Here is a 26,831-nt window from a genome sequence, read left to right as displayed (position 1 = left end):
CCCATTCTGCAGAACATGTTTCTCAAAATATTCTTGTTAGCAACATCTGAACAAGTGATCCAGTGGCATCTCCAATCTTCTTCTCCGATTCCTTTGTTGCTCATAGCCAGAACTATATAGACCTATATGCTTTTTAAATCAAAACTCTGAAACTTTTAATGCTCAATAGTTTTAAGTCTTGTATCTTTTGATGAATAGTCCCTTCTCTATTAGATAAAATATTAAAGTTACATATTTACAAAATATTAAAGTTTCTATGTATACTAAAGCTTGCATATGTAATAATGTTTTGCTATAAATTTAATTACAACATTGTATTTTAATTGCGAAGTAGGGGAAATATTTTATTTCCAAGACCATTTGGAGTTTGTTAAAGTAGAGTTTTTTAATAGATGGGTGCCTTTAAAGAATGATGGTTGTATGATTTGTTAATTTGAGATATTCAATTATTTATTCATTGCAATGTTTATCTATATAGTAAATAAAATATTTTAATATAAATAAGATAATTCTTTAATGATTAAATAGTTTCAAAGTTGATATCTCTCTAAAAATAATTAGTAGATGTATTTAAGATATCTTTGCTAGAAAATATAGGAGACAATATTATTGTAGTTAAGGAGCTGTTGCAACTAATCTGTAGACTAACACATTAGGCCTAATCTACGTGTACAAAACAAACAAAGGCAAGTGATTCCATTTTATAAGTTACTGTTGCATCCCTAAAGTTTGCAAGAGAACATAAACATGAATATAATTATATATAATTAAGTTCTTTTCTCTTGAATTACCTAGGTTAATGGATACAACTGCTAATGTATAACATAGAAACATGATGCATCCAACAAATCATTAAAAAAGGCATCTATAAGGATCACTTTTCAGAGGCAGTGAATACAAATTCAGTAAAGTACTGGTTGAGTCGGTAATTTGAACCTTTTCCCCGCACTCCATCAGGGCTTGAGATCAAGTCCTTAATCCACTAAACTGAGCCTAGTTGGAAGGCAGATCATCAAGTCCTTAATCCGCTCCTGCCTTGGGGAGGTGATCATGTAGGTCCCATAGGCTACTTTAGCCTCATGGATGTCATTAAAATCTATCATATCATATCATATCATACTCCATGAAAATTGTTTGAGGTTGATAACAAAATAGGAAACAGGAAACAGTTATCACCTACTTAAGTGGATCCTATAGATATCTAAATCTACTTGTTTTTCAAGGAAATGGAAGAAAATGTACATATATCTATATAAAAGCAGAAGGTAATACAGCCCACATAAATTGCTGAATGTTGCACTTGCATCATTTATCCTTTCACAGTTCATCCACACCTAATTAGATCTTCTGTGTAGTGTTTTCACGCTCAGTATTTTATTGAAATTGCAACTATATTGTACGGCATAAATCTTATTAACAGAGACATTTTAGATTTTGATTTTGAGAAACTCTCATCCCAAAGATCAATGATAGAAAAAGCAACCGAGTCTTCTTTACTTTCATTTTTAACTAATTTTTTAGTACATTAATGAAACATTCTAGTTCTCTAATCAAGAGTACACAGTACAAATAAATAAATATATACAGCCAAAGGTTCAGATTTGATGACATATTTATGAATAAAACTGTGTGGAACCATGTTTATCATTGAATTGGTCTCGGTATCTTAGTAGTCTTCTTTAAATGTGACAGAATACTTGACATGAGCAAGACCTAGATTAAAAAATAAGGGCAACTTTCAAGTTTGTTAATTCATATATATAGCAATTTTCAACTTTCCAATGTTCATACAGTTTCTTACATAATGCTGAATTGATGTTTCAATGGTATTGATCTTCTTATGGTACTATATGACGACAAATTTCAAGAACCGCACAAAACTCGCAGTAACTCCAGTACAGGTGCATTAGTCAAATAATTTCCTGTAAACATTACAGGCATCATTGGTTAACTTCTTCAGGTAGATTATACTTCGATTTTTTTTAAAAGGAGATTCAAATTAGAACTAGTCAACATGTTTCTATGTTAATGTACCTTAGATGCATAGCAATGACAGTGATGAACCTGTGAAAACTTAATTCAATTTACCTTTATTTTCAATGACGAAGATATGACTCCAAATCTTCTAACCATAAGAAGGTAGGAATATGTTTTTCTATTCTTCAAGTAAAAATTACAACCCTCCTGTACAAAGAAAATATTTTTATCAATCAACATTTGCTGCTTAGGTTGCACATCTGTGTGGCTTATAAATGCACATGTTGCCCACAAAGCAAGGACTAATCATGAAACAACAAAAACTTGATTTCAACTGTAATCAACCCTTGCTTGACAAAGAAAATGGCCCAAAACATGTTAACAGAAAAGCATGGCATATAGAAAAACTTACAGTGCTGATCAATAAGTTGTAAGAAAGCAAGAACAAGTGTAGAACCACTACGTTCATGGTCTATTATAAGCAATTTGTAAGAAACTGCTATATGATTTTCCCCAAAAGTTCTACAAATCACATGAACAAGAGTATCTCATTGCGTCATCTTGTCTGGAAAATATTTTGGACCATTTTACCGGGAGACTCACGTGCTGCACTTTCCAATTCAAAAACTTCTTCTGAAGTAAGACGCCAACCAAGTGCGCCCATATTTTCTTGTGCTTGCTTCAGTGACTTTACTCCGGGAATAGGAATTGTTCCTTTACAGATACACCAATTTATTGCAACCTAGAATACAGTGATCAGATAATACAGTCACATTCATTCCTCTGAACATGTGCAACCAAGAAGTCAATGCCATCAAAGGTAGGATGAACTAGTAAATATATATTTCAGAATTGACAAATTGACATCTAACATGACAGTCACTAAAAACCTCAAAATGAGAGCATTTTTGGTTCCTATGAAAAGGGAAGCTTCTAGCCATTACAGGTTTTGATTATTAGCATGCCATTTTCAGTGCTCTAAAATACAAGCGCACCCTAAGGAAAGAAATTCATTTAATATATAGGGCTAGAAATTTTTTAACATCCAAATTTAACTAGCTAAGAAATGCAGTATCAGCTGAATTCTATGATACTATCAATTGAAGGATGGTAGTTCCCAACACAAGAAACTTCTTTAATGCACAACAATTTTCATATGAGAACACAATGCGTAGAGAAATAAAACTGTCTGTGTCATGACCAATAAGTGTAGATCTTCAAATTTAGAATATTAAGAGAATATTATCAGTAGCTAACTAATATGGAGACAATAACCATGAAGAGGACTGCAAAAAGTATTTTTATGGAAATTAATACCTGTGAAACTGTTTTTTGTCTCTTGTTCGCAATAGTTTGTAAGGACATTAGCAAAGGTTCCAGTCTGGGCAAAATTTGGCCAAAGAGTATACGGCTGTAGCATCAACAAAGGTGGGATATCTTATTTGTAGAGATTTAGCGTGGTTACAAACAGAATCAGTAAGATAATCAATAACATTTCTTGCAATACCTGGAATTCATTCCTGAATCCCTAGAAGTTGCATTGTTCCCAAATCATGAATATGGCAATTGATACAAATTTCAAACTTAAATAAAAAAGTTGGTTGCATTTAAAATGGTAAGGAAGCTATGAAGACTTCAAAGCCCTATTTACCGGGGTCCTTGTGGAAGTCTCGAAGTTGAATACTTTCCTGTAAGCATACCCAACCCAAGAGGACTGTATGATATAACTCGTATCCCAAGAGAATCGCATAAGCTCTTCAGTTCCATTTGATCTTTATCCATACTCAATAAGGAAAATTGCACCTGCAGTTATCAAAGCTTGGCAAAGAGAAAATACTTGAAGCCAAATCAAAATGCTTATTGGACAGTAGAACATTATTACTTGATGTTTAAGAAAGGTTCCCTCAAAGCACACCACACCTGTGCAGAGCTTAATGGAACCCCTCTGGATTTAAGATATTCATAAATTTTAATCAGCTGCCGTGGCCCATAGTTGCTTACTCCAACAGCCCGCACTAAACCCTGCTAGTTTTCAGTCAATTTGAGAAGACATCACTTGATTCTAAAACTAAACTAATCCCCAATTATAAAGAGCTTATCAATCAATTTACATAACATATTTTAGAAACACCAGTCATATATCACATTGTCCCACTATGAAAAGTAGGCCTTCTCATAATATTAAGGAAGCCTTTGCAGTAAACACTGCAACTAACATGAACTCTAAGGAATGGAAAGCAGTGAAAATTTTCACCTTCTCGTACATTTCTGTTAGCCCATTCCACAGGGCCCTTTCCTGTAAAGGAGCATAATTTGCAGTGCTCCAGTGCAATTGGCCTATTGCAAGTTGTTCAATTTGTAACCTTCCTAAAGAAGATCTGCAGAGGATTCACTATTGTGTCTAAATGAGTATTACATGACTGAAGTTATAAAGCATACAATCTTAGGAGGAGAAATTAGATCCTTAAACACTATATTGCAGAAAGCTGCAGAGCACGATGTTAAATATGAAATATACAACATCCAGAAGATATACTTGCAAGCTTGTACAAACTGCCAAGATGTCAAGCGCCAGGGATATGCTGCAAATTTTGTTGCTATATTGATGTTACTCCTCAATCTATTAGGCCCTGGAAGAGAAAAGACCATCTATTTCAACTTTCAAGACATACTGAAATATATTGAAGTCTATCAAGTTATCAACAAACAATAACCATGTGGGATGATCAATAAAGAGCTATAAAACTGCTACATTTCCCAGAAATGAAAACAAAATTTAAGCAGACATAAATAAACCAATTCTGCCCTAGCAGAAGCATTTGTGCTGGTTGGGAGAATCCCAACTAGTGTGGCTTTGCGACCACCATCAGTCAATCAGAAGATGCATGGTGTATTCAATGCATTCCTATATTTTACAACCTCTTTAAGCATGTATTGCTTGATTTATACAACTAAACTGGTCTTAAGTATCTACCCCAAAAGATCATCCACAGTATCTACATGGTTTGGCTTCGAAGCATGTGTGGTATTGTCTGTAAGGAAAAATGACTTTTTTCTATATCTGGTATCTGCAATGATACCTTTATTTGGAATAAGGTTGAGATGTAGGGAACAGTATGACAGAAGGTGCTAATAAAATCATTCTGCTGTGCTTTGGAAGTAGTCCTCAATTGATCCAATAGGAAGCACCATACTCTATCATAAACATCTGGCTTTCTAGACATTTAATGTGTTATCCACTGGATCCTGAATAATAAAGTGCCATTAGAAAGCAGTTAGTTGAAGAATGGAAGCAACAATCATAGCATATGAAGTCAAGACAAACATGATTTTGATGATAGGAAAATCTTATATTTTATATGGCAATGTTAATAATATTCATGATTGCTTTGAGAGACATGGCTAACATTTGATCAATCCATAATTGTGGCATCCAAAATCAAATGAAGTCATCAAGAATATAGGTCCCAACACTATAGAAGGTTTATTTATTTATATAAGATAGCTAAACCAAATTTAAACCAATAACTTTAACATAAAATATAGATGGAAGAAAAAATGATCATATCTATAGAATAGCTCTAGACTTCTAGTACGTGTTGATATGAGTTTTATTCCACTACAACATGCAGGATAGAACACTCAAAGTTTCATGATAAAACATCAAATATCGAATCCTCTCTTGAATAAAGACACTTATGCTGAAACTGCAATGAAAGATCATAAGGTGACTTCAAGGTTCCTTCTTAATGTGGATACTCACCTCAATTGAAATGATATAATTTGTTGTTATCACGAGAGGGCTTACGTTATTCTCTAAATCTTGTCAACTTGATTGATATGGCTTCACAACGTGCAATAGAAATATAGTTTTGGTTTCCAGCTTACGAGTGCAACATAAATTTAAACTTGCAAATTCAACTACTTCTACTCCTACCTAAGGATACAAGAAAGATTCATTACACTTGGAGTCTACTAGATGTAGTCTTGTATCAACTTCACCCCCCTAGTGCAAGATTTTAAGGTATGTTCAAGTGATTTTCAAACTCCACACCATTTCTTTAATCCCATCTATAGATGCAAATCAAAGATCAAGTATGAATTGAAGTTACATGCATATAAACGCCATTAGACCATGCAAGGCAAACTTACAATCAATAAGTAACTAGTGGCTTGGTCTAGGATCAAGTAAAGAAAGGATGCATTCACAATTACACTTATCCAACTAAATTACTCAAAGCAAATTCTACTTAAGAACTTGAAATCAAATCTATTCTAAGTGAGGAATGTAGATTTATATGCAATACTTTCAAATAGATCAAAATTATTCACCATGTAAGACACAACAATGAATAATAGAGAAAATTTGGTAGTATAATAGCAACAATACTCTTTGTTACAAATGAAGTGAACAAGCCTTATATGAGGGCTTAATTACAATGAGTGGCTAAGATTTAATAAGAATCAATGACACAAATTAATCCACATAAGCCCTAATTAGGGTTTCCATAACCATAACAACAAATATTAGATGTCCACCCAATTACAATTAGGCACCACCATTTGGTGAATGAAGTAAGCCTCCTGATTATCCTGAAATAACTTAGTCACCCAATCCATCATTACCACTGTCATGCTTTTATACTAGAGAATATTAAATGCTTCTTCGACCACTTGTCCGCCGATGTTGGCTAACACTTTCTTCCCTTCATCAAAAATGATGGACTTGGTAACAATATCAAACCAAGATGCACACTTCATTACCAATTCTGGACAAGGCAAGGTAGGAGGAAAAGCAGCCACATGTACAATTTTGCTCTTGTGGATCTTTTTTGCCATGGGGGATTGTCGTTCCTTCAATCTGTCTTTCAACTATATCATGTTCACTGTATCGATATTGGTGTCACTTATTCGCCTCACTTTCGAGAAGAAGGTGGTTTTAGGCATCATGTCTTCCTTGTCTTTTTTGGTATTTGTTCCCTTTGGGTTCTTGCGTGCACTAACATTTACCATCCTAAACACTTATTTCTGCCCCTTCATTCTAAATGATATGCACTACACTTATCAATCTCCAACCTTCTTTCTATTGATGAAATCTAGCTTATTTCTACCTCTCCAAGTCCTATCTCTACACTTATCAATCTCCAAACTTCAACCTAGAGGTGGGACTACCACTTATTTCTGTTACAAGATTCAAGAAGAGTTGGCAGATTAACGAATTTTCGGATGATTCATTATCAGAGGAACAAATGTGTTCCTTATAAAGAATTACAAGGACCTTGTTTCTAAAAGAAACAACGTAGACTGAAGACGGAATTAGAAACAAAACTTGAGACAGGATAGGAAACATTCCTATCTGGACTGAAGACGGACTACAAACAAGTAGTTGACTATTATAGAAAATATAAGATATTATCTTAATACCCTCCCTTAATGGTCAACGTACGGATGACGGAACATTTTGTGATAACTGAGACCCTCCCTGGATCTACAAAATGCTGAAACCAAGCTTTGCCAGAAGAGTGCTATGACTCAAAATAAGTTGCAATTACAAAACTTAATTTTTGTGAAAAAATGGTAAAACCCAGAATCTCACGCAACCTTGCGTATTATAGACAACTTGAAATGATTTTTGAGGAGAAAATCAACAAACCCAGAATCTCACGCAACCTTGCGTATTACAGACAACTTGAAATGATTTTTGAGGAGAAAATCAACAAACCCAAAAAAACAGGAACAAATTTAAAAGGCAAAAAATGCAGCTTCGCCTTGATCAGGACCCGGAGAAGTCGGACGCTGCTTAACACCCAGAACAAGTTGATCGGTGTTTCAATATTCGAAGATTGCGATGATGCGCTGCTTCCAGGTTCCATAATTGTGACCATTGAATTTGGAATTATGCTCGAGCAGAATATTTGTCAAAGATGCCATGGCACATTTTTCAATGAAAAACTGTGAAAATCTGTAAAGGCACGTTCTTCGAGGCAAAAATACGAAAGACCTAGAAGAATCAGAGAATGACCCAGAAGAGAGCTCGGAAAACCTCGAAGGAATCTGTTGTCATTTTCTGGATCCGCTGGCTCGAAAATCGAGGCACAAAAACAAACGGACAACAACCCAGTTGAGCTCTCGAAAAACCCACCAAGAATTTGCAAACAAAATATTTTTTCGACCCTAAAAATTAGGGTTTCGAAAAAAAAGGCCCTAGCTGAAAAAAGCTTGAAAAAACTTCAAATTTCTTGATAAAAAATGGCAGATTTTTCTTCAAGGATCGATGTGCATGGACGAATGGGGCTAGAGTGTGCTGAACAAACATAGGCAGACCCAAGTTCGGGAATTTCTCTAGGCCGAAAACCCTAAGCGGGTTTTAGAGAAATTCAACAGAAATAATTTTGAAAAAATTTAAACAAATAATTTCACGAAGAAATTATAAATTTTTTCGAAAAAATTTAAGTAATAGCTCTGATACCATGTTACAAGATTCAAGAAGAGTTGGCAAATTAACGGATTTTCGGATGATTCATTATCAAAGGAACAAATGTGTTCCTTATAAAGAATTACAAGTTCGTTGTTTCTAAAAGAAACAACGTAGACTGAAGACGGAATTAGAAACAAAACTTGAGACAGGATAGGAAACATTCCTATCTGGACTGAAGACAGACTACAGACAAGTAGTTGACTATTATAGAAAGTATAAGATATTATCTTAATAATTTCTACCTCTTCGTTACCTTAGGATGGACTACACTTATATCTCCCAACTTCAATCCTAGGGTGGTCTAATTTATTTCTGCCTCTCCAAGTGTCCTATCATGAAATCTACACTTATATCTCCCAACTTCAGCCTAGCAATGGAATGATGAAGTGGTGAATGATGAGTGCAAGAAGAAAATACGAGAAACGAACCAAGCAAGAACAAGGAATAGAATCCGCCTTTAAACCAATCTTCACCTCTAAAAATGAATAGAATTTTGCCTTAAATCTGCCTTTACCAATAACCGAATCATCTTCAAATTTGGATCAGATTTCGAAAATTTCAACCCTCCTTGCAAATAATGATGCCCTAGCAAAAATCAGAATTTTGACTTCCTTGAAATTTCCCACATTTGCCAAAAAGAAATCAGACCTCAAATCATATAGCCTCTTCACCAAATAAAATCACCCAATTCTGAAATTCACTGCCAAGAAAATGGAAAAATCTGCCTTAACAAAATCACCCTAGCTGGAAAAAATCAGAATTGCTCCAAAAATCACCCCAGGGCAGAAATTCGCCCAAGCAAGGCAAAGAAAATGTGGTGGGCACCTACCGGTTATAACTTAATGAAACACTTTGCAAGTAAGCTCTAATATCACTGTAATGAGAACCCTGGAAATGGAAAAATCTGCCCTTACAACTAATGAAACACTTAATGAAACACTTTGCAAGTAAGCTCTAATAACTTAATGAGCACCCAAGAAAATGGAAAAATCTGCCTTAACAAAATCACCCTAGCTGGAAAAAATCAGAATTGCTCCAAAAATCACCCCAGGGCAGAAATTCGCCCAAGCAAGGCAAAGAAAATGTGGTGGGCACCTATCGGTTATAACTTAATGAAACACTTTGCAAGTAAGCTCTAATACCACTGTAATGAGCACCCTGGAAATGCCCAAAAAACTGAACCAACTGCTGAAAGTGATTTTAATGTCTTTGCATAGATTTCAATCCACATAATATGAACAAGAAGGAATTTATGCAAGTTGAAGATTGAACCGCTGCTGAAATAATATTAGTTCTCAAAATGATAAAATCAAGTACATAACAATGAATTCCAAAGGCCAAACCCCAAGGGAATGACGTCTGGAATGTCACACGAGAGGATGAACATCCTCTAATGCCAAGAACAGAATTGTACATCCAAGTTCCTATCAAATGCAATTCACCATCATCCGATGCTAAACAATGAAGCTCCCACCTCTATTTATACTTTCCCTACACCCTTCTAGAAGGAAATCAAATATTAATTAATTGCAAGTACTAGAAGCTTCCCCCTTCCAATAATTAAAACTGAACCGAGTCTATGGTTGATGAAAACTCATAATCAACATGTGCGCCATCATTAGAACATACATCAACCACTGAATGCATACTACTAAACTCTTCATTGGATGGTTCAACTGACACAGAAGTGGCTATTGATATGACAGTCTCCTTGCATTTTTCTAATCCCACTATTGTTGCATCGCCATCCCCTGAAAAAACCTCATATGTGGACTCCTGACTCTGCACACATGACTCAACACTAAATTGCGAGTCAATAATACTAGAGCATAAACCCACATCTATGGACTCCGTTGAAACACCCACATCACCAACATCATAGCTGGGTGGCTCTCGATCCCACCTGAGGAATCAACTACCTTCTGCATTGGAGCATCACCATGAGATCTCATATACAAATCTTCAATATTGATGCCCATTTGTCTAGCCATAAGCTACAACATTATATCCATTTGCCTATTCTGCTCTTGTTGCATCATATCCATTCGCCTATGCTACTCCTATTGCATCATATCCATTCGCCTATTCTGCTCCTGTTGCATATGTTGCCCCTCCTCTAATATACCCAGTAACCATCTGAACATCACATTTTGATTTGGATATGAACGTCCTCTAATGCCAAGAACAAACTGTGATACCACTGTAATGGGCCCTTGTGATGAGCTTTGATACCACTGTAATGGGCACCCTGGAAATGCCCAAGAAACTGAACCAACTACTGAAAGCAATTTTAATGTCTTTGCATAGATTTCAATCCACATAACATGAACAAGAAGGAATTTATGCAAATTGAAGATTGAACCGCTGCTGAAATAATATTAGTTCTCAAAATGATAAAATCAAGTACATAACAATGAATTCCAAAGGCCAAACCCCAAGGGAATGACGTCTAGAATGTCAAAAGAGAGGATGAACATCCTCTAATGCCAAGAATAGAACTGTACATCCAAGTTCCTATCAAATGCAATTCACCATCATCCGATGCTAAACAATGAAGCTCCCACCTCTATTTATACTTTCCCTACACCCTTCTAGAAGGAAATCAAATATTAATTAATTGCAAGTACTAGAAACTTCCCCTTCCAATAATTAATGCACTCTCTAAAAAATCCTCCCTTGCAATACAATAATTAATTGTGCTTCTAGAAAATTAACTTACTAGAGGCTTCCCCCTTTCCAATAATTAATACACTCTAGAAACTTCTCCCTTGTAATACAATAATTAATTAAATTAATTAAATATAAAGTCACCTTTTAATTTTTAATTTATTTAATGACTTGATTTCCTCTTATGCTCCACTTAGCCTTTGGAGAACGTGAACGCTAAGAACTCCACTTAGTTGCTAAAAAGATGGGGACATTACAAAAAATGCCGCCAAAAAAGGATAAAATCTGCTCCAAGAAGAAATCGCTCAAGCTAGAAATTGTCTTTAGAAGAAAATCGATCACCGAAGGAGGAGGAAGAAGGAATGAGAAAATAAGAGGGGGGAAGCCCCTCTTATATAAAATTTTCTTGCCTCTCCAAGTGGGCCGACTTGCCTAGAGGAAAGCAAAATTAAATTAGCTCCTTTATTAATGGCCCAGATTTAAATGCCATGTTAAAATTACTTAGCCCATAGTGAAATTAGCCCATTTAATTGCCAATTTTGATCAAAAATTGCAAAATAAAAACAAGGTAAGCCTAGGAGATGTCAAAATTTTCATTTAATAACATTTTGGCAATTAAAATATCATTAAGATTTGCAAAAAGAGGGGTAAAAATTTATTAAGACAGAAAGGAATACAACAAGGAGAGCTCAACAAGGAGCTCGATCCTGAGCAACAAGATCATCAAATTCTTGCACCATCTCAAAGGACAGTTGCCCCCTATCCCTAATATTCCAACCCGGATCATGACTAGAAGCCCATTTGGCTAAACAATCAGCAGTTCTATTCCATTCACGAGGAATATACATGAACCTAATGAACTGAAAAGAGGAAGAGAAGAAAAGAATTTGCTTAACAACAGTGGCTAGCTGCCAACTAACATCCTCAAGCTCTTGCGAAGAAAGCATGTTCACCACCACCTGGGAATCAGACTCACAAATAATCTTACTCCATCCCCGCAAGCAACACTGTTCCACAGCATATAAAATAGCCTGAGCTTCCATGAGATTGTTAGTATAATCACCCTTATGAACTGAGAAGAAAAATTTAACATCCCCAGAACTACAACAAGCCACTCCGCCAATACCAGCCGGACCAAGATTCCCACGGGAAGAACCATCAGTGTTAATTTTCAAAACTCCACAGGGAGGAGGAGTCCAGTGCCCATCCCGGTTAACCCGACCCTTCCTCTGATGGTGAAGCTGCGTGGACATAGAAGGAAACCTATGAGCTGCAACCCCATCCTGCAGATGAAAATTGAGGCGATTACAAATAGCAAGATCAACCGGATCCATACTCCCATCAAGCTCACACTTCACAAGAATAGTTTCCTGAAGAGAATGTGATATTTTCCACCAAAGATGCAAAACACCAAGCCGAACATCTTGGAATATGCGACGATTCCTCTCCAACCAGATATGCCAAAGCATGAAAGATGGGCCAGCAATCCAAGCAGCATGGAGAGAAGAAGACTTGGAGGGAGCACTACCCAAGCGAGCCCAGAACTCAGGCAAAGAGGAAGCATGCCAACAAGAGCAACCCCAAGTGCTCCACCAAAGGTGCCATATCTGAGTAGAATAGGAGCAATGGAAGAACAGATGGGAGACAGACTCCTCTCCATTACCACACAAAACACAATAAGAGGGGCCCTGAAATCCACGTTTACAAAGATTATCCTAGGTAAGACAACGGTTGTGAGCCACTAGCCACATGAAAAAATTGCACTTGGACCAAGAAACTTTATTCCAAACTTGCTTCCACCAAGGGACCTCAGCATCCCCAAATAATTGTCTAGTTATCTCCTGATACCCAGCAGAGACATGATATTTACCAGACAAGGTACCGCCCCAAGCCAAAACATCTGGACCAAGCAAAGAAGAACACTCTCTAGAGGCCAGAATTTGAGAAAGCTCCTGACGATCCATGTCTGTACCTCCAGGCGGCCAATCAGAAGAATGCTTCCATCTGTAACCAACAACAGATCCCAATTGATAAGGAGTCTTGTAATGAGCCACTTTATCCCATCCAGCGGCAAAAAAAGAGTCACAAAGAGGCTGAAGATGAGGGTATATGGATAAAATGGAAGGCAATCCATCCCAAGCATCAGACCAAAACAAAGCCTGAGAACCTCCTTTACATATCCAGAACAAACCCCTCTTCACCAACATCGCACCTGTCTTCAAAGTATGCCAAACCATTGAGCCACGACCTTCAAGAGGAAGTGCAGAAACAGAGCAAAGATCAGCACAATGAAAATATTTATGAGTGATAATACAAGCCCAAAGTTGATGTTGTCCAGAGCACCATCGCCAATAAAGTTTAGCAGCCAAAGCTTGACTACTCAATAGAGCAGATCGAAGACCAAGACCACCCTCCTTTTTAGGCCTACAAACAGTTGCCCAATTAACCAAGCTCCATTTAGTACTACGCAAATTACCACTCCAAAGGAATTGTCGAGAAAGAGCATCAAACTCCTTGAGAAAGTAAATAGGTGCAGCGTGAACCATGCTTCTATAAGTAGGAAGAGCTTGGATAACAGCTTGAAGAAGAGTAACCCGGGCAGCAGTAGAAAGCCATCTATGAGTCCAATGATTTACCTTATCCTGAAGCTTGGTAATCAAATTTTGCCAGAAGAGACGTGGCTTCCTGGAAACAGCAATAGGAATGCCAAGATAAGTCAAAGGAAGTGAACCTATCTGAAACCGTAGGATACCAACAATCCTGTGCTGAATAGAATCAGGAGTGTTAAAAAAGTAAATGAAAGATTTGTGCTCATTAACTTTCTGGCCTGAAGCTGCCAAATAAACGTCCAAAGCATGTCGAAAGGCTTCAACTTCCTTGATCCTAGCAAGACCGGCAAGAGCAGAATCATCAACAAATTGAAGATGGGAAAGAGAAGGTAAGCCATTACCCCACTGCCAACCTTGAATAGAATTCTGGGACCCCTGATGCTTAATGAATCTGCCCAAGCCTTCAGCCATGATGATGAATAGATATGGGGAGAGAGGGTCACCCTGGCGGAGGCCTCTAGAAGCACCAAATAGTTGAGAAGGTTGACCATTAATAAGAACAGAAAAAGAGGCAGAAGTAACACAACTCATAATCCAACTCACCCAGTCAGAGCTAAATCCAAAAGAAAGAAGAATACTCCTTAGGAAGCTCCATTTAACTCTATCGTAGGCCTTAGCCATATCCACCTTAACAAACATGGCTCTCTCCCTTGAAGTAGCCATAGAGTGAATAGCCTCACCACCCCATCCAAAATTTGTCTGCCAGCAACAAAACCACCTTGTTCTTCTGAGATAATAATGGGAAGCCACCTTTTCAGTCTCTCAGCAATCAACTTAGTAATAACTTTGTAAACCACATTACATAAGGCAATTGGTCTAAAAAACTCCAATTGATTAGCACCCTCTCTCTTAGGAATAAGAGTCAAGAAAGTAGAGTTCAAAGCTCGAAGCATCTGCTTGCTAGCATAGGATTCTTTAACCACCTCCAACAAATCATGATTAATGATGTCCCAAAATTCCTGAAAGAATTCAACTGGAAAGCCATCAGGACCAGGAGCCTTCCCCTTAGGCATGCCAAAGACCACCTCCTCCAGCTCTTCCAAAGAGATAGGACGCATGAGATAATCATTCATTTCCTGAGTGATAAGGGAAGGAATACAGGACAAAATAATATTTTCTTCATTATCAGCAGGAGGAGAGTCCTCAAAGAAGAGGGTAGAGAAGTACGAAATAGCCTCCTGGAACAAAGGTGGCAAGGAATTCAATTGGATACCTTGAGAATTAACCAAAGAAGAGATAGTGCTCTGATTCCGGCGAGATTGCACTGTTTTATGGAAAAAGGCAGTGTTTCGATCACCTTCCTAGAGCCAATCAACTCTAGCCTTTTGCTTCCAAAAAATTTTCTCTCGAAGTTCCCATTCTTCTAGAGCTCTAGAAGCAAGGGATTCAGCCTTGCCAAGATCCTCTGAGAAACCTCGATCTCTAATCTCCCTTGTGATGACATCAAGATCTTCTTGAGCAAGCCTCTTCATAAAGTGAAGGTTCCCAAAGCATTCCCTATTCCATATCTTGAGTTGCCTTTTAACATATTGAAGCCTTTTAGAAAATGAGAACATTGCAGTACCATATGCAGGAGCACCATCTTTCCACCAACAAAAAACAAAATCATGAAGAGAGGAGTCACGAAGCCACATCAACTGGAACTTAAAAGGAGGATGCTTCGGAACATAAGCCCCTATAGCGGAAAATTTGATTGGCCAATGATCTGAACCCCTCCAATCAAGGATTTCTAAAGAGATAGTAAGGGTGCCACTAACCCAGAAGCAAGAAACAAGAAATCTATCCAGACGTTCAAGATAGCAGCAACACCAGTCCTGCGATTATTCTAGGTATAGAGACCATTAGAAGGCTTAACATCAGAGAGATGCAAAAGAGATATGTGTTGCCGAAGAAGAGCAGAAGAAGGCCCCAATCTAGCCAAACCACCATGCTTCTCCTCCAGACTTAAAACTGAATTGAAGTCCCCTACTAACACCCAAGGATGATAAGGATGACAATTTCTAACATATTGAATATGTTCCCAAAGTTCCTCCTTTCCCACAAGATCAACAGGTGCATACACATTAGTAACCATGATTACCTCTCCTGAGTCTAGAGCAGAAGCTACCATAGAGAGAGCTGAGCGAGAAGACATCTAGCCAAGAGGAGAAATTTTTTGAGGATCCCAAAATATAGCTAAACCACCAACACTGCCTATTGCCCCAACACACTGGCATTGACCACGAGACCAAATACTAGAGGCATGTTGGACCATAGACTCCACAGAGAGCTTAGTCTCTTGGATACAAAAAACATCAGGACTATGATCAACCACCAAGTTATGAATAGCCTTTTGTCTAGGGATGTTATTCAACCCCCTTACATTCCATGAGAGAATAATCATCATTGGGTAGAATTGGGAAAATGAGAATCCAAAGGTTTCACTGAACCAGACTCAATCAATATATCTCCTGTGAGTTTAATCTTCTCTTGGTTTGTTTTGCGCCCAATCCTTAGAGGGGGAGTAGAAGAAGCCCGCTTAAAGGGTCGAGGCAGCAACCCCAAGGGGAGAGGAGATCCCTTGCCCTTACTTGATGGTAGCACATCCTTAACCAAGTCAGCCAAAACAACATCATTATCTTCCAACACTGCAGGAGTCACCGGAGCCTCTGTCACAGGAGCTACAGGAACCTCACAGTTCTGATATACTACAACTTGAGATGCCCCACAAGCATCATTAGGAACAGATCTCTCATCTGGGCAAACTGGATCAAAAGAGATAGGAGGAGGAATACCCTCCTCTAGAACCATACTATCCAGCACCTCAAAGCGGTTAAAACCTAAATCAGATAATCTTTCTTTCAAAGGCCTCTTTTGACCACGTCCCTTAGCTCGAGGGCGAACAGGGGTAAATCCATCCTTATCCTGCATTTGAGCCTTACCCTTACCTGTAGCATCTTGCGGATTCATCCCCTTGGTAGTATTTACCATTTGAGATTGTCCTTTCCCTGTAGTATCTGCCAAACCACCAGCATTGCCAGTTGTAGAACCATCCACTCCTTTGAAACTCGAGTTACGGGGGCACTGACGCTGTAAATGACCATACTCATGACAAATCCAGCAACGGAAAGGGAGGGATTCATAATCTAACTGCTGCACCCAAGAAGAATCCCCCAGACAAATTTCCAAAGAATATGGTAATGGGTTATTCAAATTAATTTCAACACAAATTCTAGCATAAGAAATAACCTTTTTATCGAGGGATTGATGTGCGATCGCAACCGGCTTCCCCAACAAAGCAGCAATTTGTCGAAGGATGTCTTCACGCCAAAATTCCAAGGGAAGACGAGGCAAGCGAATCCAAATTGGCACTGTTGAAGGGAGATCCTTAGCAAAATTAAAACCCGAATGCCAAGGTTTGACAAATAACTCCACATGGTTGTAGAAATAAGGGCCTCCTTCAAAAACACGATCACGATCAGACATGCAAGAGAATACAACAAAAAAATAACTATTCCCTGCCAACATAATCTCCATATCGCCTTCCACTTGCCAAGAGCGGCGGATCCATGCCTCAAGAGCGGATAGGGAAATCCAGATTCCAAGAAATTTGCATATCAAAGCATGCTTGGTCCAATAATCAATGTCCTCCATTACAGCTGTTGGAGGAATAACCAAAACAAGGCGATCATGGCTACGTGGAAAACAACCATTAACTTTTTTCAGCTTGGAGCTCTCCCCTGAATAAAACGATTCAAATCGCATTGCATGCATAGTTGGAGAAGAACCATCTGTTCTCACCAACGGAGAAGAAATCCCAGGCCCTGCCATGCAAACAATAAAACCCCAATCCAAAATTGACTGCAGAAGATTGAATTTAGCAAGCTAAAATCGATTTTCAATTTCAATTTACCAATTTCCTTTAACATTTTTTAAAATCTACTAGGCAATATTTCAACCAAATTAATGCTATTTTGCAATTTAATTCAATTTTGATTTTGCAATACATTTTCAATTTTTTAACCAAAATAAATAATCTCTCTACCAATCAAAATCGATTTTCCAAGTTCAATTTCGCTATCAAAAAATTTCCCTTTTCACCAAAAAATTCAAGATTTTCCAAAACAATTAAATCTAAAATTCATTCTGAAAATGTTCAAGTTTATACAATTATTTCAAATTTTCAAAAATCCATCTAATTCCAAAAATTTGCAAATTTATCCTGCTGAATATTGTTCTCATGTTCTAACCATCGAAAACTGTTGTTTTTGAAATTTGTTTGGCCCAAGGATAAAATTACATGCTCTGGAAAATCAAGGTAACACTGGATGAAAAAACCAATCACATCAAATCCACCCTTGGCCAGAAGGCGTCCAAGGTGTAAAAATTTCAAATTGAAAAACTTTGGACAACTCCGAAAAATTTGCCAAGGTAACCGAAAAAAGGGGTTCCCCAAAATTTTGGGGCGATAGTGTGAAAACCCACAATAATTACTGACTTGTTTTTTAAAGAAGTTTTTCATCTACACAGGTTACCCCGGAACATTGTTAGTGACAGCGATGGTCGGTTTCTCAGTATTTTCTAGACAGAATTATTTCGATTGGCAGGAAAAGAATTGTCACCAAGTACTAGCTACCACCCTCAAATAGAAAACGAAGATTGTGAACAAGTGCCTAGAAGGCTACCTCCGGAACTATGTTTCGGCACAACAACAGGCATGGGTCAAATTGATGCATCTGGGAGAATACTATTACAATACAACTTATCACATGTCTATTGGGATGGCACCCTTCAAAGCACTATACATGTATGAACCCTTTTCATTGATTGACATGGTATTGGGTGACATCCGTGCACCAAGGGCAAGGGATTGGCTTCAGGAAGAGCAAGACATCTTGACACTCTCAAAGGAGAACTTACAAAGGGTGCAGAATCAAGAAAAAATCTATGCCGATAGACATCGAATCGAGAGAAGTTTTGAATTGGGAGACTTAGTCTATTTCAAACTCCAACCGTATAGGTAATCCTCATTGAAGGCAAAAGGGAAAGAAAAATTGAATCCTTATCGTGTAACCCGTCATACAAGTGAAGTTGCCTATGAACTCAAACTTTCAGAAGGGAACCACATCCATAACGTCTTTCACGTCTCTTGCTTAAAGAAAGCTGTGGAACAGAACATTGTAGTAACCACAGATCTTCCGCCACTCAATGAAGAAGAGAACCTCGTGTTAGAACCGATCGAGATCAGTGATGTACAGGAGAAGACTTTGAGGAACCGCACCCTAAGGGAATACTTGGTACGCTGGAAACACTTGTTGTTGAATGACGCAACTAGGGAAGGTGAATACATTCTTTAGCATCTGGCATTGCATTTGCTTGAGGACAAGCAAATTTTGGGACGAGAGGACTGATGTTCTTGTCATAAAATAAATAAATAATCAAAGCTTTGTTTATGGGCAAAATGATTTAGTATATCTCGGACCCATTTTTATTTTAAGTGTTTCCATAGGTGTTGTTGTCGGTTGTCTTTGTAAAACCTCGAGAGTTCCTCCTAAGGGTATTTAAGCACGGCATGTAGGTAGTTGTAGATAGGCATTTTGGATTATTCTCTTCATACTGTGATTTCCTAGTGGAGTTCTATATTGTTCACCATTTCGAAAGTGGAAGACCTTCCCTACTTGGCTTTCCGATTTCGGTGGGATTCAACCCTCACCCTATTCCGTCTGTATTGCTTGGCTCAGTTCTGGCAAATCGGAGCGCCATCATTATTTGCAAGTATAATATAGACTTGGTTCCAAATTGATGTTTTGTGCGTATCCAATCGTTATTGTGTATCTTATTTGGCATGCTGAAGGCTATCAAAAATCTCTACATCCATTTGTACATATTCCTTCATATTCTGCTCATCGTATGCTACCCATAATCCTTGTCTGCACCGCACATCTTTCCCCATTGCCCACCACATAACCACCTTGTTGCATTCCGTACAATTGCCTCTTGCACCATATGGCCTTTGTACTCAACCATACGACCCTACCCCCTGCACCATACAGTCTTCCCCTCCCAACCATACTTCATCTTTTTGCACCATACGAACCCATCCAAAATACTATACGGTCCATTCTTCATTGCCACCAAATACCGTATGATATTTGAAGCCCCCCAGTCACCCACCCACCGTACAGCCACCTATTGTGCGGACATCCTTGCTACCAAACAGACCTTGGGATTGCTAGCACACGCCTACTCATTGACGATAAAATTGATATACACAAGAGCGAAGCAAGTCAAGAACATTACACTCACTTTTTGCTGTGCTCTTTGGCTGCCTAGCACTCTCCCACATCCTATTGTATGTGTCTACCTTAAACTTTTCAATCAGCTTTTTCTCTCCTTTCTTGTTTTTCTTATATGTCCTTCTTATCTCCCTTTCTTTTCTCCCCCATCCTATTGTATGTGTCTATCTTAAACTTTTCCATCTTCTTTTTCTCTCCTTTCTTCTTTTCCTTATATGTACTTCTTATCTCCCTTTCATTTAAGAGCCTCTACATGTTTTCCTTTATTTAAAGAATTTCATTCAAAGCCTCGTCATCATCGTCAACACAACAGATTGCATATCCTTTACCTTGCATACAACATACTTCTCTTGCTGATGCCCTTGTACTCTTTCTTCTTTTCCATTCTCCCTTTTAATCTCTTGTTCCCTGTCCTTGGTCTTTTCTTCATCTTTCATACACTCAAAGATCATCTAATTATGGTGCACAAGCACCTAGGTAAGGCTATCTAACAACCTAGGGTTCCTAATTAAGTTTTGGCTTGTAGTGGCCTTAGCCAAGCCACTAGTGAAACAAAGAGGGATAGAGAGTCCTAGAGCAGGGCTTAGCCATTAGGAGGCCTAATTGGGTCTTCATTACTACCTAGTTGTCTAAATTTGCTAGGTGATGTTCAAATTGTTGTCATTGTTGCTAAGGATGGCAATTGTGCATCTAGAGGGCTAGATTAGTCAACTAAGGGGTGGAAGGATGTTTTCAAAACATAAATGACATATCTAAGCACTTGGTAAAGTTTTAGGGGGTCTGGACCAAGTTTGGTCTACCTAAGACAAAATTGTAAAGTAGCTTGACAATTTTGCAAAATTGCAAAAGTTGTCATGACAACTTTTATAGCAAAAAGTGCAACTTCCATCAGATGGTTGTGTAACCACCTCAAAACAGTTGGAGCAGGCGTAATGGAGCTACATAAGGCCTCCCTCGACCTGTAACAAGGGTTGGATTGCATTGTGAAGGAATTTGGTTAGATGAGCAAGCATATTTCTGTGTAATTTTATCACAGTTCGGGTTTTTGGCTTCTTGAGGGCATTGGACGGATTGAATTTCGTACTGTACTTCGTTCAAGAGTTGTTAGACATTGTTTACTAGGTCTGTGTGTGATTAGATAGTTTGTGGAATCCATTTCTTTTCCTTTTTGTAAATACTTTGGTTTGTGCACTGTTGCTGTCTTGAACCAAGCAGTTTGTGAAGATGGAGTCATAACTCAGCTTTCCACCGTGATACCATGGTGGGTTGATGATTGAATTCCTATAATACTCCAAGGATCACTTGCAATCAAAGCACCCTTTCACACAAGAGAGAAGCAAGTGATTTGGTTGGAAAATTAATATTTCATTAGAGATGCTAGTAAACAATGATTGATTATAGCAAATTTACAGCAGTAAATCCTTGTTATAATCATAATGATGAGACCTTGACCAAAACCCTAACATAGGATAAAATTAGATAATGACACGTCCTGATTTTCTGGAAAATCAAATTGTTGATTTCCCCAGAACATAACCTGGCTCTGATACCAAGTTGATTTTCTGATTTTATTTTTATTTATTTTTTGCACCAAAAATACATGAAGAATGAGTACAAAAGAATTTGTATCAAATGAAAATGCTAGGCTTTAATTAGTGAAGCTGCCTCATATACATAGCACAAAGCCATCAGTCCAACAATAGAATAAATGATTGTATTCTGATTAAAGCCGCCAACCTAACAACCACAGCCTCTTCATTTTGCATCTCAAAATCAATACTGTTGAACATGACGTTAGGGATGTTGTGATTGATTAATACTCCTTTGCTGTTTTTAGAAAACTGCCAAATATATGAGCCCAATCCATCCAAGTATGTCATTGGTCCTATTCCACACATGAGGTGCTTCACATGGCAATGCAAATACGCACATCCACAACCTAATCATCTGTGCTCATTGCCTTAATATATAAGACCAAGGGATACCCTGGACCAGTCGAGCACTGATCCAAAAAAAAAGGAAATCACTGGTGAAAGTCTCCATGCAGACCAAAGATTTGTTACTTCTATCATCAAGTACCCAAAAGCTCAGATCTGCACCAAAGAAAACTCAAGGGCGACAATGGAATAAATACACGAGCCACAAATATCAATCCAATGAAACAAGGTGATTTTCTAAATGAGAAATTAAATCCAATGACCATTGCAAATGAGACTACCACTCAAAAATATGGGATAAATCCCCAGGCAAGAGCAGCGAAAGAAGGCCGTGGGCTTCAATGATGATTACCTCGAAGAGGATGAAGACATGGAGACTAATGTTGAGGAGGTGGGTTATAGCAAAAAAAAGTATGGGACGGGGTTACAAAAGAAGGATAGCCCAACTATGAAAAATCTCAGAACCCCCATGACCAAGAAACAAGCCAAATTTGTTATTCCGTATGATGATTATGACGAGGAGGGTGATGATATGGAAGCAAATACTAAAGAGGAGGGAACTAGCAAAAGCATAAAGCCCTTAAGGGGAAAAAAAGTTGCGGAAGGTGACGATGGAGTTAGCAAGGGCTCAAATTCCCCTCTGAATCTTATTAAAGACCAGTATGGGGATGACTGCTGTCAAGGAGGCTGACCAGGAAATTAACGCCACCCAGGCTACTCAAGTTAAGACTCTTGCTGAAGTTTCCTCTGCTCCTTCCAAGGGTAGGAGAATGGTCTAGAAGAATATGAGTATGAATTTGGTGTGGGTCAACATAGCCAGAGAGAAATTTGATCTTATGGTTGGTGAAGTTGGGCCAAGTAAAGTTGATCTCTAGGAACTTATTGACCCATCTGTTGGGACTCAAAATTGAAGCCCTGATTTTGAGTACCATTAAAAAATCAAGCCCGATAAGTGCAAGTTTACCCAGCTGTCCATTTGAAGCCTAAGAGGTGTTTAATGTTTCTAACACCTTGCATTCAGTATATCCACTCGCCCCGTGAAGATAAATTGCCATTCCAAGCCATTCTGTGAAGTTCTATTTTGAGCAATGTCCAAATCTACATTTTTGCCCAAGTGTCAAACAGCAAAAGAAGGCCTTGTTTGCAATTGAATATCTTGCACCCAGTAATGTTTCATGACTCGCCGCTTTGGGAATATTTAGTATCCATACCAGAAAACCTATGTTTAAGATTTTGAGTCGTTTCAACATGTTTTAACTAGGTTTTGAATCCCTCAAAGTTGGTCATTTATTGTTGCCGTGCTGATACAAATTGTTCAGAATTCTAGGAGGCCCTGTTTGACTCGTTATAACTTTGGCCCAGTTGACTGAAATGAGAAAATTCCTTTTGCATTAAATTCCAGAGGTCAGAGACTTGCTATGTTTCAATTTTGAGCTTATGACGAATCCGTTTGATCAGTTTTCGAATGCGATTCCAAAAGCAATTTATGATGTTTTACTAGTGTCAAGAAGTGCAGAGTTGTCGGTACCCCTATTCGTGATGTCATATCTCTGAATCCGTGATAGGTGAGATCAAATGGACTGTACCATGGCGTTCTACTCTAAAAATACTTTAAGTGTGCCAATTTTCAAATCTTGACGAATCCGTATGCACAGTTTCCCAAGTCCATTCCGTTTGCAGAAAACACTTTTCTGCTATTGTTCCTAGCTCTGCAAATCTAAGTAGCTCACTTTGACCATTCGCCAAATGCGTCCTATTATTCGTCATCAGCCCGAATCCCAGATTTATATTTTCCTCATGATAGTGAACCCATTCCCCAGCTTTTGTGCCCCCAAATGTCAGTTTACCCAATTTTTGAAGCCAAAACGGAACGCGATTTATTATTTTCTAACATTTTTTCTTGCAGGTAGTTCTGAGAGGGCAACTTCGACGGTCAATATCTTTTGACTATGAATTCGTCATGAGACAAGATTCGAGATGGTGTAAGAATGCGGAACAAAGCATCAATATTGTTGATTTCAAAGCCCAGTCAGATGTTTTGGTCAATTTTTAAAGCCAACCGACAGGCCTTGTTAGTAGAAAATCACAGTTTGCAAATAAGATGTGAAATGAGTTTTAATGATCAATTAGTGCTCGAGATTAATTCTAGTCGTTGACAAATGTTCAACAAATCAGTTTTGCAGTTCAATTGTTTGAAAACGAAAAAATTTTTAGCCGGACCCACTTTCTGGGCCCGACTAATTACTTCAGACTGATGAGATGTCAGGGAATGAAGGTGTTTCAAAAGGATATTATAACAATGCTTTTCATGTTGACGTCTTGGCATATGCACATATCATTGCAAAGCAAAATTGGATATATGTGTAATGCCCATAGCAAAAAGGGGGCTCTAGTTCATCATTGTTACTATAATTGCACATAAAAGAGATGTAAATTACAAATTTTAAGTGGGGAGTTGATTTTTAGAAATTATTAACTGCATTTGAAAAAGCCCCTCCTTCGATGGATAAATAGGAGAGTAGATTGGTTAGCACCCTTCTGAGAAATGCATATACCAGCAATTATGTCTATAATTATATCCTGCCCTATATATCTAATGGCACCAAGAAATCTCTATTAGATGGGGTCGCCTCTGTAAACTATTATCCTCTGTACTCCTTCAAGTCCAAGGTTGGAAACGTATTGGCGGCCTATGATGTCTGTGGCATGTAAAGTCTCAATCATTTCTCGGGTAGATCGAGATTGACTTGTCTATATGAGCAATTACAAATGAGAAGAAACATATCATTATAGTTATGATTATTATTACACTTCAGGGAAAGCTTTCCTCAATTTTTTCTGGTGGTTCAATACCTTAACACTTTCCACAAGAGGCGTGAAGGGCTTCAAGCCCCGGCAAAGGTGAAGAACATCCACAGTATACAGATGGAAGGAGCCGCAGTTTGGAGTGGATCCTAGCCATGTTGAGATGAAGCGGCAGCCAGTGGAGGAGCAATTAAGAAGGGGAAATAAGCCAATTGCAAGTTGTTTGTACTCCTCTTTTTCGAGAGCAAGAAACGCCAAAGAACCACATTTAAAACAAAGCTCTCATATGCATTGAGACATAACGGTGGCAGGCAGCAGCAAAAGGAAAAGCAACGCCTGGGTAAGGCACAATCTTCAACTAGAGTGACTGAGAGGAGACAAAAAAAGGCAACTTCGAGAGTGTCGATTCCTGAACAACTTCGAGAGTGTCGATTCCTGAAGTTGGTGGCAATCAAAAAAGGTCTTAGCCGATTAGGATCCTTTTTGTTATCCGCAGGAGAAGGACGAATCCAGCATAGAGTTGACGATGGATTGCAAGGGGGATTCTCTTGCTTCCAGTCACAGTTGGCCACATTTTCATGGCCACCATCGTGCAATATTAGAAATTCTTATAAGAATAAAATTCCACGCTTGGTGAAGCATAATAGGAAAATGTTGAGACGACTTCAAATTTCTTTAAGAAGAACAGAGTAAAGGGCACATAAGGAAAGTGAAGAGCTTCACCGGTAATAGCACGAGCAACTTGTTGAAAAGAGATGCATCATGAGTAGCTAGTCAAAAGATAGCAACGATCAAGCATAATTAGATGCAAGCCCAAATACTCTACATGTATTCTACTCCATTGAAAGTTTCAAACCAAGTTTCAAACCACTATCTTCAAAATACAGAAGTTTTTCCAATATGATATACAATAGAGTGATGATATTCAAAAAGAATATGTCAATTGGAGGATGGCAGAAAGAGAAAAGGCAATGTGCATGTATTGTTTCTAATCTAGTTTGAAAGATCCGTATTAGCTTGAAAACCAGCAAATGAGTTTCTTCAAAAAAAGACATCATCTTTATTGGAGGAGTGCTTTAATATTCGTGATACTAGGGGAGCAAAGCTTTGTCTTGAGGAGCTGAAGTGGCCTAGTTATTATCTTGAATTTGTCTGCCAGGCAATTTTGTTGGCAAAGAAGAATGGGTACAGAGCATTATCCCACATTGCCCGTGTTGTGCGGTTTTGATGTGTTTAAATACAGGAGCACAAACACTGTAAGTGTTTGAAAGGACACGAGCCTTTTCAAAGGCAAAGCTAGTGTGCGTGGGTCCCAGCTGGCCAAAGGAACGAAGAGTAAAATTTTGACCAAAGATTCGCTAAAAAAGATGGATTCCAGTGGTTGCCATGTCCCCACTGGAAAACGGGAGGATCTCGTCGATAGTGACATGGTGACCTCTCGGAAAATGGAAAAACAGCGAGAATCGTGGGACCCGCCAGCAGTCAGAGAACCAATCTTGTTTCGCCACGTGGCATACAAGTGGCGCCAATGGATTGGCAAGATAAGGGGAAGATCAGCAGGTTTTAAAATTATTTTATTTGTTCTCCTCTTTTGAACGTGCAAGCTCAAATTTTAAATAAATGTGATTTAAAGCTATAGTTTTAACTTTTAAAAAAGTTAAATATTTGCCCAAGTGCAATTTCAGAGTCATAGCAGTAGCTGATTTTTCAAACCAAGATTCTGGAAGTACTCGATAAGCGAATATATAAGTATTATATATCGCCGGAATCGGGAGAAAATGAACTTTCCGTTTCCGGAGTTTGTTTTCGCACAGGTCATGCAAGGTTTTCTCCTAGGTACCTATTTTCCAGTTTCATTCAGTTGAGGTAGTTCAGATCTGATTTCCAGTGAAATGATGGACTGAATGAACATAAAAGGCAGCATGAATGCGGTTATGGGCGAGTTTTTTCACATCTAAGTCAGTTAAATGGAGGTTTTATCTGCATTTCAGATATTTTGGCAACATAAGTTTTTTCATCATTAATATTTCAGGTTGTTACAAAACGATGATGAAAACAAAATCAGATTTCATGGGATGTATGA

General features: G+C 38.2%; 1 protein-coding gene across 1 annotated transcript in view; it reads right to left on the bottom strand.

Moving 5' to 3' along the window:
- Window positions 1-1,612: 1,612 nt before the first annotated feature.
- Window positions 1,613-26,831, bottom strand: part of PLR1 (NAD(P)-linked oxidoreductase superfamily protein) — a 60,321-nt gene continuing 35,102 nt past the window's right edge. Inside the window, exons 3-10 of the mRNA XM_089828857.1 lie at window positions 4,514-4,607; window positions 4,232-4,355; window positions 3,898-3,999; window positions 3,629-3,780; window positions 3,295-3,388; window positions 2,390-2,719; window positions 2,089-2,184; window positions 1,613-1,922 (exon numbers count right to left, since the gene is read on the bottom strand). Of these exons, the coding sequence (XP_089684983.1) occupies window positions 2,534-2,719; window positions 3,295-3,388; window positions 3,629-3,780; window positions 3,898-3,999; window positions 4,232-4,355; window positions 4,514-4,607 (752 nt within the window). The 3' untranslated portion in view covers window positions 1,613-1,922; window positions 2,089-2,184; window positions 2,390-2,533. The remainder of the gene's footprint in view (window positions 1,923-2,088; window positions 2,185-2,389; window positions 2,720-3,294; window positions 3,389-3,628; window positions 3,781-3,897; window positions 4,000-4,231; window positions 4,356-4,513; window positions 4,608-26,831) is intronic.

This window comes from Cupressus sempervirens, chromosome 5 (assembly GCF_028749045.1).
Source record: "Cupressus sempervirens isolate cs-2001-9-10 chromosome 5, ASM2874904v1, whole genome shotgun sequence".
In the NCBI taxonomy this organism is placed as follows: Eukaryota; Viridiplantae; Streptophyta; class Pinopsida; order Cupressales; family Cupressaceae; genus Cupressus; species Cupressus sempervirens.
The sequence above is the reverse complement of the archived record's forward strand: the minus strand, read 5'-3'. Positions and strand labels throughout refer to the sequence as shown.